Source organism: Pelodiscus sinensis, chromosome 4, assembly GCF_052426305.1.
Source record: "Pelodiscus sinensis isolate ZL-2025 chromosome 4, ASM5242630v1, whole genome shotgun sequence".
Lineage (NCBI taxonomy): Eukaryota > Metazoa > Chordata > Testudines > Trionychidae > Pelodiscus > Pelodiscus sinensis.
The window spans coordinates 21,927,954-21,941,656 of record NC_143055.1 but is presented as its reverse complement, the minus strand read 5'-3'; the positions used below and the strand labels follow the sequence as shown (position 1 = coordinate 21,941,656).

Here is a 13,703-nt window from a genome sequence, read left to right as displayed (position 1 = left end):
GGGCTTGCATCAAACTACCGTGGCTTTACTGCTCACACACTCAAACAAGGTATCTACTTGTGGTGCGATCACACCCTCGATTTCCAGACTAGACAGACTCTGGTCGAAGAATTGCAAAATTCCACCCCAGGTCAGGTAATGTTTAAGGGCTGACCACCTGTACTCCGAGATCAGAAAGGGCCCAGAAGTACAGCTAGCTAGCTTAACTTTGACAGTACCCAGCCCTGAAGAGCTACCCCCAAAATTACCTCCATGTTACTGGTTTGTTTCACAAATTCCTTATGCCTTTCAGAGCCAGTATTCTCAATTGCACCACCAAACACCTGAAAACACAAAATGAGAGAGACGACTGTGAAATCCCTCTAAAAATGCTGGAAAATGTGAATAAGCACTACAGTCCCTAAGCACGATGTTCACCCTCAATAGGGGTCAACAGAGGTACCCAGCACATACGTCCCACTTAAATGATATTATGAGGGCTTAACATGGTGATATCACTGGGGCTTTGTGCTAGCTCCTCTGTACTGCACTGAATGCCATCCAAAGACAGAAAACAGGTTGCGTTACACAGAAAAGGGGCCAAGGACAGCATGAGTCATGAAGATGTGGCGCCTCATGACAAGCTCAGCTTTGGCTGTGGTAATGGAACCCTCACTGGGTTCACCTTCCACTTCTGCCTGTAGTTCTGGGTGCAAAAGCCCACTTCAGGGATGTAAAACCTTTGACAACATACGAGCTCACTTCATGTAGTTTGGTTTTAGATGATTCAATGACTGAGTCTGTGGCTGGCTAGCAAAACCATCCCAGATCAGCAGTAACTGAAAGCTTTTACCATTGCATGCTGTTCTAATTACAAAACGGTTGGTGGTCTTAATTCAGTTTCTGCTGAAAAGTTATCTATATCTCAGAATCACAGCCAAGATGGGTACTAAGCTGTAGAGCTGGCCATACAGCAGAAAAAATCATTAATCAAATAAATCATTAAATGGAAACAGAAAGAGTCACTAAATAATGCACTCAGCCAGCATCTCTATTGACTATCCTTAGTGAAAGATTCAACTGAAGGACAAAGGATTAAGGGACAACTCACTTTTCTTATTTAAAAACAGAAATATAGTTGGGTTGAGACTCTGCTTTTAGAAAATCTTCCTCAAAGAGGAAAAAAAATCTATGAAAATGCAGTGCCACAGAGTAATAAGACTTTTCTCTGAATTGTACTTACCTGAGCATTTAGCAAATATTTGGTACCCAGAGACCAATCGTACATTCCTAGGCAGTTTATAAGAACCATAATTTTTAATGGCTTCTCCATGATATCTTCCAGCTTAAGAAACTCATATTCAAAGAGCCTTTTACAGCGTAGAAATGTCAGCTCACGATACTTCTCGAGAGTCACATCTTCTCCGGGATAACGAGCAAAGAGAGGATCATTTTCAAAAGCACAGAAGATTCTGTTCTTGAGGGGAGAAGTTGGCAATAGAAATTTAATACCAGAAAGTTAGAATAAGTTAAATGTTAAAGCATCATGTTTATTTTCCTCCCTGGCTGAATAAGGCTTTCTAGCACAGCAGCTGTTTTTTCTGCCAAAATTAAGAAATAAATATCCAAATAAAAATGCAAAAGGCTGAATTTAAGAAATGGTGATATGCATAACAAAGCTTTACTAAAATGTGATATAGCACTGACAATGTGAGTGCCAGATATATCTTTCAAAAGTCAGGCAACCACACGTAGCATTGCATGAGTCAGAAGCTCCTGGAAACTGCCATTTCTTAAAATTAAACCTTCACTATAATATGTGAGCAAACATATCCCAAGAACAGTGTTAGGCCCCTGTTTCCTCCTGTGGTTACATTTTAGCTGTATTAGTATTTGATCATTGGTAGGAGTGTAATATTGTTTTAGTACTCCTCCTCCTTTGAGCATCAGTGTAGCGCTCTGAGGGTCACATTCAGGCTCTTCACCAACTAGCAGTCGCTGTGTAATGACATTTCAGCCATTATGTGGTCACCTTCCCAGAAGGGAGCCGTTGCATAGTCTACCTAGTCCAACTGTCAACTATAGCTATCAGAGCGGAGTCCTCAGAGACAGGCTAGGCACTTTCTGATGGTCTAATTTGGAACAGTTACATCCCTGGCTGGCTGGCTGAATGTTAATCTTAAGGACAGTTTTGAAAGGGAGCTTGTATTGGGGAGATGTCTGTCTCCTTAGACAACAGCTTCGATCAGATAATCTAGGGAGAAATACACAGAGCTTTGGGTTGCAAATGTGCCTTCCCCTGCTCTTCAGAAAGAAGGTGACGAGAGGAAAAAGAAGGAACCAGGGGGCACTCTCCCCCGCACTCATGAAAACTACTGTATCAATTCAGAGCAGGTTAGGTCAGTATAACTATGTCACTGCGGTGTAGACCTAGCCTGAGTACAGAACTCATAATTTGGAGTTTGTCTCCTAACAGCCTGCCCTGAGTTTGGTATTGTTGCCCCCGAGCCACTGCAGCATTACAACTTTGATCTGGACAGTGTCCTATGCAAATATATTTGTTAATTGGAAATGGAGACTATAATTTAGTGTCTGCTGTAATTTGGTAATGCCTCCCAGTATTTGTCACTAGATGATTTACCTGGCGTTGCTCACATCCTTAACTCAATGTTTTGTCTTTTCTTCATTTAAGTCTTTGCTCTGGGGTAGGACTGGGGATGAGGGGTTCAGTATGCAGGCTGGCCCAGGGAGAAAGGACCATACTAGACCTGTCTCACTGCAGCAGCTTGGAGCCAGGTGAGAAATGCCTCTCCATGGCCACTGTAGCTCCAGCAGGCACAGCTGGAGGAAGCAGTACATGTCCCCCGGCTGGGCCAGAGTGAGGAATGCAGCAAACTGTGCACTTTCCCAGCCAGCAATGTTCCCATACAAATGGGTGGGGGGGGAAGTGCACCTGGAGGGTGGGAGTCTTGGAGTTGAGGCAGTCCTATATGGGGGGGGGGGAGGGCTGCCAGCCACTTTCACCTGCCTGATGATTATGTCTCTTTTCTGTATGGTTTTATGAGAAGCAATCCTATTCCAGACACAAACCATTTTACTGGCACAACCATACCCTGACCTTGCTTTAAGTTATGATAAGAGGAAGCTGTACAGTATATCAAATGTGGTGGTCCTAGCATATACCATTTAGGAGAAGTTGTTGAACAAACAAACTCTCTCAAATACATAGCAGATTAGCAGTTATATTTGACACAGGAGTATCAAATAGCCGATGGGATTTCCATCGACTATTTGATTAGCCCATAAGGGCGCCTCCATCTTTGAACTGTAGCATGAGCCCTGCCAGGCTCAGAAGTGGAAGCCCAGCTGGGAGCGCGGGTCCAGCAGTGGACTGGTCCCATGTGCTCTGTGGCGTCTCAGCCTTTGAAATGTACAAGAGCCTGCTGGGCAGCAAGGGCGGGGGAAGAGGAGAAGGTGAAGCGACAAGGGCTGCAAGGGGGGGAGCAACTAGTCACATCACTCGTTGACTATCCAATAAGCTTATGCTTATCGGATAGTTGACTACTCAACTAGTCGCTTGCATCGCTCATTTGACTGGAACTTTTCAGCTTAGAAAAGAAGAGACCACAGGGGATATGACAGAGATCTATACAATCATGACTGGTGTGGAAAAAGTGAATAAGGAAAAGTTATTTACTTGTTCCCGTAACACAAGAACTAGGGGTCACCAAATGAAATTAATAGGTAGCAGGTTTCAAACAAAGAAAAGGAAGTATTTTTTCACACACTGCACAGCTAACCTGTGGCACTTCTTACCCGAGTTCCAGAAGACAAGAACTTAAACAGGGTTCAAAAAAAAGCTAGATAAATTCATGGAAGTTAGGTCCATCAATGGCTATTAGACAGGATGGGTAGGCATAGTGTCCCTAGCCTCTGTTTGTCAGAGGCAGGGAAAGGGTGACGGGGTGGGATCACTTGGTGATCACCTGTTCTGTTCATTCCCTTAGGGGCACCTGGCATTAGCCACTGTCGGAAGACAGGATACTGGGCTAGAGGGACCTTTGGCTTGACCAGGTATGACCATCTGTGTCTGGGTGTACCAACCCCACACTGGGCTGGAAGTAGTCAGCCGGGGCTATCTGGCTGAGAGAGCCCCATCCACACAGCCCTGCTGGGAATGCTCCAACTGGAGGACCAGTATACAGGCCAGTGGAGGAGCTCAGTCAGGGATGACCACCACAGAGGAAGGAACTGCAACCAGAGGAGGCGGAGTAGCCGAAGAATGCAGCAGAGGCCAGCCAGCCAGGGAAACTCCCAGTTCAGAGGCGGTAAGTGGGGAAGACATTGACTGCTTTGAGGCAGGTAGGAAGTAGCCCAGGGTGATGAGTTGGATCCCCGAGACCTCAGCGTGTTGCGGGCGCATTCCCTGCTGAGCTAATGGTGGGACACATCCACCATTGATAGGGCCCTGGGATGGGACCTGGTGGAGAGGGTGGGCCAAGTCTTGCTGTTGTTACCCTCATCTAAATCAAAACTACTAGCAAAGTGGCTAGGTCTTTTTGAGGTGACAAGAAGAGCAGGGCCTGCGGATTACGAGGTCTGGCTGCCGGGATGGCGGAAAGAGATGTGGTTATACCACAGGAACCTCCTAAAAGCCTTGAAAGAATGAGGCAATGATGATTTCCCCATAGCCCCGCAGAACCAGAGCTTGGGCCACAAGCTGAAGGACCCCTGGAGCAAAGACCCATAACCACTGGGAAGGATCGTGTGCCAAGGCAACAAGGGCAGCTACGTGAACTAGTTGACAAGTTCACGCACATCCTGTCAGCCAAACCAGAGCCCTGAGACCTGGTGGAGAGGGAGAGCCCGCGTCCCCCTACCCCACCCTCTTTATACCCAAGGGAACGGTACCGCTGTGACTGACTTTGGCCGCCAGCCCTTATGAGCCTATGAACCAGGGGCTGTTATAGATTTGGGCCGCCAGGCCCTACTGCCCTGCGAATAGGGGCCATTGCCACATGCCTAGGGATTGCTATTGACTTGGGCCACTAGACCCTATTATTGCCCTGCAAACAGGGACTTACTACTGACTCAGGCCGTTGGATTCTACTGCCCCGCAGACATGGGGTGGCTACTGAATGTGTCTGGTAGACTAGACTCTTGTACAGTATAGCGGTACTTGGCGTTGTAACACTCATGGGGTGGAGCACATAGTAAGGGTCCAGATAGGCTCAATGCCCTGCCTTAGAGGGGGTTGGGCGTACCTGCCCTGTGACATCATCCTTATGCTCAGTTCAGTGAAAGAAGTATTGTTTAGAAGTCAATTCTACTTTAAAAAGTGACTACATAAAAGTGCTTCTTCTTATCCAACACTGACCCATCTTTAATTACTTCATCTTATACCATTTCCTTCAAAAATACCCTCCCGTTCCACAAACAACACATCAATGTTTGAAAAAACTTACCTTGAATTGGATGAGATCTTCTTCCTCTATAAACACTGCCATCTCCTTCCAACTGAAGGAAGCCCTCTTACGGTACTCACAAAGCGGCCCCTCAGGAAAATCTGGTAGCAAGTTGTCCCAAGAACTTTGCTTGCAACTGGTTTCTTTCAGATCACTAGTCGATGTCATCTTGAAATTAAATACTTCTGCATCCAACAAGAACATATCTCCAATGAGCTAAAAACAGTGACAATGTCTAGTTTTTTTCACAAGTACTTTTACTGGTGGATAAAAAAGAGAATTTAAGGGTGTAGTAGTGTGTGTCACACCCTTAGAAGCCCTCTGCTGGAGGTCCCATGGCCCTATCACACTCTGACCCAGAAGGAGAGCTTCAAAGGAGTGTCCTCAGGCCTGGAGGCCTCCTTAGAAGCAGCGAATCAGACTTCAGTGGGCTCAGTTAAAAGGAGCTGCAGGGGCCAGATGCACAAGAACGAATGCTCTGCATTGGCCAAAGGAAACTATATGGGCTGCATTAACCAAACGAGGGAGTAAGAGGAGCTGAGCTCTATCCCTAAAGTAACAGGCAGAGGTGAAAAAGCCTGGTGCAGAAGCAGCCAAGTCAAGAAAGCAAACCATGGTTGCTATTTATAGGGTCTCTAGGCTGGGACTTGGAGTGGGGGTGGCCCCAACTCCTCCCTCTAATTACTGGGGGAATGGCCTTAGCCCTGAGAGGAGGAAAAGGCTCTTTTAAAAGCCCCACAAAAAGGGGTGGAACTCTGGACAGGGAAGGACTTAAAATTAGCCCAGACAGGGATGAGAACTGAGCCCAGAGATGGAGCTGAAGACACTAACATGGATGAAGCAATAGTTCTCAGTGGACCTTTGATACCCCAGAAGGAATTCATCAGGGGAGTTGACAGCATGTGTGGACCCCTACTCAAGATGTGGGTTAGGGTTATTAAAAATTTGTTAATTGAATAGTCAAGTAACCTCATGAATTTTTAATCAGTTACTCAACTGTTCTATAGTATCCATGGGCGAAGCCAGCAGCCAGTGCACTCCAGCCCCACTCTCGAGGAGCCCCCTGCCACTCCGCACAGGGTGGCAGCAGCCCCTGTCTGGGGGAGGTCTGAACTCCCGGACCTGTCATGGGTCGCCTGCCCCCTAATACACTTTAAACACAGAGCTGCCAGCAGGAGTAGGTCCTGGAACTGGTGTGAGCCAGGACTGAGCTGGGCTGCTGGCCAGCCTGCCAAAAATGTACTGGGAGGGGGAGGGCGGATGAGTGTAATCTATAGCACTAATTTATAAGCTTTTGCTTATCAGTTAATCGACTACACTATTACATCCCTCCTGTGAATAGTCCCTGCTCTGTGCTTCAAGAAGGGGAGGGGTCTTGGGTGGAAGGGCAAGGCTGAGAGCAGCCAGCCCCCCATGTCCTGGGCACCCTCTCCACCCCCAGCGTGACCTGAAGCACACGGCATGGCACTCCAGTGGGAATTTAAAGGGTCCAGGGCTCTAGCTGCCATTGCAGGAGCATCGGCAGGCCTGAGATTCATTCATTTCTATTGACTGTGTGACTTGGCTGGAAGGCTGAGACATTGAACACCTGCCTAGTTGAGGCTGGTGGCCTGCAAGAGGCACCTGAGGAAAAAGAAGATGGCAGCATATCACACAGCTTATAAGAGTCACTCATGAGAGGTGAGTACACCTATCAAAAACAGTTCTTCATTAAATACATATATTTAAATATGTAAAATATGTTAAATATGTAACTTTGTTCTCACCCACAATTATTTCCAGTTTGAGAACAACTTATACCTCCAGATCAGCGGCACAGCCATGGGTACACACATGGCCCCACAGTATGCTAACATCTTTATGGCTGACCTAGAACAACGTTTCCTCAACTCCCGTACCCTTTCACCCCTTCTCTACCTACGGTACATTGATGACATCTTTATGATCTGGACGCATTGCCAAGAAACACTGGAGATATTCCACAGAGATTTCAACAACCTACACCCCACCATCAACCTCAGCCTGGACCATTCTACATGAGAGATCCACTTCCTGGACACCACAGCACAAATCAACAATGGAAAATTAGACACCACTCTCTACAGAAAACCCACCGACTCATACAGTTACCTACATGCTTCCAGCTCCCATCCAGAACACACCACACGATCCATCGTCTATAGCCAAGCCCTTCAATAAAACCGCATCTGCTCTAATCCCACTGACAGAGACCAGAAGCTTCAGGATCTCTACCAAGCATTTATAAACCTCAACTACCCACCCGGAGAAATAAAAACGCAAATTGAAAGAGCCAGACGAATACCTAGAAACCATCTACTTCAAGACAGACCCAAGAAAACCAACAATAGAACACCACTTGTCCTCACCTACAACCCCCAACTTAAACCTGTCCAACACATTATCAATAAACTACAGCCTATACTGGAACAGGATACCATACTCCAAGAGGCTCTGGTAGACAGACCCATAGTCTCCTATAGACAACCACCTAATCTCAAGATGATTCTTACCAACAACCACAGGACATACCACACTAATACCAACCCTGGTACCTTCCCTTGCAACAAACCCCGTTGCCAGCTTTGTCCACATATTCATTCTGCTGATACCATTATTGGACCTAACCAAGTGAGCTATAAGATCAAGAACACATATTCCTGCGCATCCAGAAATATAATTTATGCTATCATGTGCCGAAAGTGTCCGTCTGCTATGTACATTGGACAAACATCTCAGACACTTCGCCAAAGGATTAATGCCCACAAAACAGATATCAGACAAGATCACAAAGAAAAAACAGTTTCTTGCCATTTTAACCAGAAAGGACACTCTCTCAATGACTTAACCACCTGCATTCTGCTACAAAGACCTTTTACATCTGCACTTGAAAGGGAATCCTCTGAACTGTCATACATGTTAAAATTCGACACTCTCCGGGAAGGAATGAACAAACACTCAAACTATCATACCCATTACCAAGATAGCTTCCCCAGTTATCACCTCTAATACCATTAGCTCACAGACATCCCACTCTCCCCACCTCTAATATCATCAATTCACAGACACTTACCTTCCTTCCTTCCCCCCCCCCCCCCCCATCGCCCTCCTGTTCTGAAATGTGATTTGTCCTTTTCATATGTGTTCACTTTTTTTTAATTGTTTCCTTTGGTATATATGGTTGTGACTATTTTCTTCCACTATTTGATCTGAGGAAGTGGGTCTGGCCCATGAAAGCTCATCATCTAATAAACCATCTTGTTAGTCTTTAATGTGCTACATTGTCCTGCATTTTGCTTCAGCTACCCCAGACTAACACGGCTACATTTCTATCATTAAATACATAAATAGTCATTCAAAAAGGACAGAAACTGCAGACAACTCAAAAGACTGGCTTTCTCTTCTTCTAACTTAACTGATTTAGCACAAGTTAAATAACTGTCTTTGATCAGACATAAATGGTGTATACCCTCTCATTAAAAGAGAAATGGAGTATTTTACAATAAGATAAATGTAAAAAATATATAATTTATGCATACTAATAAAACTAGATAAAAGGAAGATTCAGATAAAAGTGCCAGGAGAAGAAAGTGTTGTGATTTAAACATTACTAAAAAGATTAGTCTCGCTCCCAAATGAAACATTGTAACAAAATATCAAAGCAACCACATATGCAAAATAATAAAATAATAATAATAATAATAAACAAACCCTTAAAATGCAAGAGATTAAAGCATTATTTTTCTTCCCTATCTTGCCAGTTAATCTTCAAGTGAACTATTCCTAGCGGCATTTGCGAGTCAAAACACGTAATACCCAAACATTTTGTTCTTGCTGTATAACCAAAGTGATCAATCAGTGCCATGAAGCCAAGGATCACACTGAAGCTAAGCAATACAGAAGTGATGTTGGCAGAAAGACAGAACTTTGGGGAACTGGCAGGAGCTCTGATCTCCTCTTCCATTGAGGTCACCTGCATGTATACCTATGCAAAGTGCATATAAAAATGACTGAAAATGCAACCAAATCAGCCTGATATCTCATTATACTTTCTGTACACAGGTGTAAATAGGAACAGCAGAATCACTGAGACAGTAGAGAATTGGGACCCTTGCATCTGTAGGATATTTAGGGTATTTCTTCACTGCAGAGGTAACTCATGCTCTTTGAGTGTTGTGCCTATGTAACCTTCCATCTACACACACAAGCCCCTCTTACAAATGCAGAGTAGCTGAGTAAGACTTTCACTTGGGTTAGTAACCCACAAACATTGCAGAGAGACCATAAGCTAAAGCACATCAGGGCTGATTGTCCTTCAATGCCTATCTCCCACTACACACTGGGAAAAAGTTATAGAACAACTTCATCACAAATAATCATGGGATATGCCTATAGAAATCCTATCAATACATGCTGGGAGCGCAATATCAGTGAGGATACAGTAACTTGGACGGGGTTTTTGTGGTGTGGATGTTCACATTGAAGGCAAGTTAACCTGATGCCAGTCACCCAAGCGAATACTACAGTGATGACATACCCACTGTAAAAAACAAACAATCAAACAAAAACCCATCTGCAACCACCATATCAAAACACAATGGCTGTGTCTAGACTGCATCCCTTTTCCGTAAAAGGGATGCAAATTAGACACATGGCAATTGCAAATGAAGCAGGGATTTAAATCCCCCCCGCTTCATTTGCATAAAATGGCTGCCGCTTTTTTTCGGCTCGGAGCTTTGCCGGAAAAAAGCGCCAGTCTAGACGCAGATCTTTCAGAAAATAAAGCCTTTTCCGAAAGATCCTTTATTCCTTATTTTAAGGAATTTAAAATAAGGAATAAGGGATCTTTCGGAAAAGGCTTTATTTTCCGAAAGATCCGTGTCTAGACTGGCGCTTTTTTCCGGCAAAGCTCCGAGCCGGAAAAAAGTGGCAGCCATTTTTATGCAAATGAAGCGGGGGATTTAAATCCCCCCCGCTTCATTTGCAATTGCCATGTGTCTAATTTGCATCCCTTTTACGGAAAAGGGAGGCAGTCTAGACACAGCCAATAGGTTTACAGGGCTCTGCTCTTGTCCCTTGATTGTATGGCTCCGCAGCTGCCCCACCTCTTCCTCTCTTGTGCCCCCCTGTTTCCACTCCTTCCCCTCCCTCCCTGAGCTTGTGTGCCATAAATTAGCTGTTTGTAGTGGTCTGGAAACTCTAGCGCTGTGTCTAGACTGGCCAGTTTTTCGGGAAAATCAGCCGCTTTTCTGGAAAAACTTGCCAGCTGTCTACACTAGCCACTTGAATTTCCACAAAAGCACTGACTTCCTACTGTAAGAAATCAGTGCCTTTTGCGGAAATACTATGCTGCTCCTGTTCGGGCAAAAGTCCCTTTTGCACAAAACTTTTGCGCAAAAGGGCCAGTGTAGGCAGCTGTGATTTGTTTTCCGCAAAAAAGCCCCGATTGCGAAAATGGTGATCGGGGCTTTTTTGCGCAAAAGTGCTTTTGCGGAAAAGCATCCATGCCAATCTAGACGCTCTGTTCCGAAAATGCTTTTAACGGAAAACTTTTCCGTTAAAAGCATTTCTGGAAAATCATGCCAGTCTAGACGTAGCCTAGGAAGGCAGGGGAAGAGTTGCTGAGTGCAGGGCCCCCAGCTTTTCCTGACAAGAAAAGTCAGGATTACAGGGGCTAATATATTCATGCTAGTTTAATAAATGCACCTAGATGGGGAGGCAACAGGATAAATACCTATGGTTTTCAGGTCTTTACTGACTTCTATTCCTAAGTTAGGAATTTCACAAATACTTCATTTCAAAAGTGTTCATATTGATTATCATTTGGTAAGCAAACATGGACTTCACATTCCCTCTCACTTTAAACTGTACTCATAGTCCAGATATAAATTATTGGAGATACTTAATGACAAAATAAAGGGTCTAGAAGTCAAACTCAGTTTTTGTTTAAAAGTATATTGTGCTGTAGAGCAAAGTAAGGAAGCATCCTGGCCTAGATCCACTCAAAGATGCAGGCACTGCTGCGTTCTGCAAAAAAGGCAATCATGCTTAGCTTCCACCTAACCATACATGTTCAAACAGGTGTCTGAGGGTCTTATACAATAAAAATTTAGGCCCAAAGTTTCTACCCCAGGAAAGCAGCTGGCTATCTGTTTCATGTGTAAGCCTCAGCATGATCTTCAAACCAAGTGAAGATAGCTGTTACCCTTCCACCTTGCCTGCAGCAGGGCCCTATCCTTTGAGATTGCCTAATTGCGCACACACAATAGTGGTGGGTGGTACAGATGGGGGGTGGAAATGGGAACAGAGGCCATCTCCCTTATAAACTTTAATCCAGTTTACTCCCTTGGGAAGGGGGAGATCCCAGTTCAGTTCCTCCTCTCCCAAATGAGAAGATATTTGAACAGGGGTTCCCCACCTCTCAAACAGATGTCCCTGCAGGGTCTGCTCCACTGCTTGGTGATGCAACACCCAAGTCTCTTTGCTGACTTGGGCCCAAGTACTCTTTCATCCATCATATATCCACACAGGGAGGAGGCAGATCCTCAGCCGATGTAGACTGTTCATAGATCCATTGACAGGAATAGAGCTAGTGATCACAGTTATAGATCTGCTGCAGGGAGTGGATATAGTCAGGAGTACACAAATTTGAATCCTTTTGGTTTGTGAAATAACTATACCCTGATCCAATGGTGGGCAATCTGCAGACCACATGTGGCCCATAGGGTTCTGTGTGTGGCCCATACGATATTTTGTTTACCACTGCCCACATACTGGGTTGCCAGACTCTGCTCGTTTCCATCCAAATAGTTTTTTCCCTACCATTATTACTAAAGTGACACACATGTAAAGCAAGGACTTGTGAAGTGAGGTGTATGCTGATTGCCCACAACATTGACTGTGAGAGCCATATACTCCCTCTGCATCCAATCAAAGCACTGCTACAGTTCAATCAGCAAATCCCACAACTTCCAGGTACACAAGAGCAATTAGGATAATTACCCCAGGTTGCCCATCACTGCCCTCATCTAAACAAACTCAGATGCATAGCCAACTCATTTATTAATTTGATCTTGGAGCAACTCTTTTTGGGTTAACACAAAGCAATCTTGAATTACTGTTACAATGAATGTTGGACTTAGTCAAACTGCTGTCAGGTAAATTGTTTAAAAAGAAGACCACACACCAGCTTTGGCCTTTGTTCCCCATCTTATGATATCACCTTTTCTCCTCATGCACCAGCCTATTGGCTGCAGAGGTTCATGTTCTTGCAATTAGCTCTCCTATTTTGTGTTTCAAAACTGAACTGGGAGGGAGCTCTCCCAGTGTAACCACAGCTATGAGTCAAAGGATGGGGGATCTGAACCATGCGGACTGTGGGGAAGAGATCCATGAAAACTGGCTTGCAGTGAGCCATAAAAATGCCAGAAATGGGCAGAACCCTATTGATCTGCGTGAAAATCTGAAAAGCCTGATTTCCATGAAATCAGGCCCACTTGGCTGTGCAGCAAGAGGAAGTTCTTTGTTACCCCCTATTGCTGCCTACTCAGGCAGCAGCTTGCCAGAGTGGCACATTATTTCATGTGTGGTGAACTTTTATGTTATCATGCAACTGGAAGTCTGAGGTGCAGGGAATGGTTGACGAGGAGTGAAGCTGCGATCCTGCTGGGATGGAAAAAAAACAGGGGTGGATAGCCTGGCCTAATAAGCAATGAAGGAGCACCTGACCCTTTAGTTACACTGTTTTCACTCTTATCCTTTCTGACTTGTCTCTTTCCTCCATTTTAAACTTCTTTACAACTCACAACTTGATCCTCTCAGAATGAGGCCTCAGCATAGCTCTGCAGTTGTGGAGGATGGGAACGTTTTGGAAGAGGAGTTGGCAGTAGAATTTCTGGGTGCCATCCTTCAGACACAGGCGAGTTAGCAGCTGTGTGCTGGTGCAGTATGTGCTGAGTAGCTGGCTTTAAGACAGAAAGTAACAGACAACAGAAAAGAGCTTGACTTGAAGCAGAAGAATCAACAACTTTTCTGACAGGCAGACATTAAAAAAATGGCAAGTCCAGCAGACAGCTGGTGAACTGGGCAGAAAGTCAGAGCCTCAAAGCAAACAGGTTAGGTTGATCTGAAGCAAAGAGGAAAAAACCCCATAATGCTGAAATAAATTACACAAGTGTGTAACTTCATTGACATGGTAGCCGTCTAGTGCTCAATGGGACTATACATGTGAGTAAATGTATA

At 44.9% G+C, this 13,703-nt stretch overlaps 1 protein-coding gene across 4 annotated transcripts in view; it reads right to left on the bottom strand.

The window, feature by feature from the left end:
* Positions 1–13,703, bottom strand: part of ACOX3 (acyl-CoA oxidase 3, pristanoyl) — a 63,379-nt gene that overhangs the window by 48,558 nt on the left and 1,118 nt on the right. For 2 of the 4 annotated variants that reach the window (XM_075930812.2, XM_089777788.1), the window contains exons 2-4: positions 5,445–5,629; positions 1,223–1,456; positions 249–323 (exon numbers count right to left, since the gene is read on the bottom strand). In XM_075930812.2, the coding sequence (XP_075786927.2) occupies positions 249–323; positions 1,223–1,456; positions 5,445–5,612 (477 nt within the window). In that variant the 5' untranslated portion in view covers positions 5,613–5,629. Of the gene's footprint in view, positions 1–248; positions 324–1,222; positions 1,457–5,444; positions 5,649–13,703 lie in introns of those variants that run through there. The other 2 variants (XM_006128241.5, XM_075930815.2) reach the window with 2 other exon arrangements.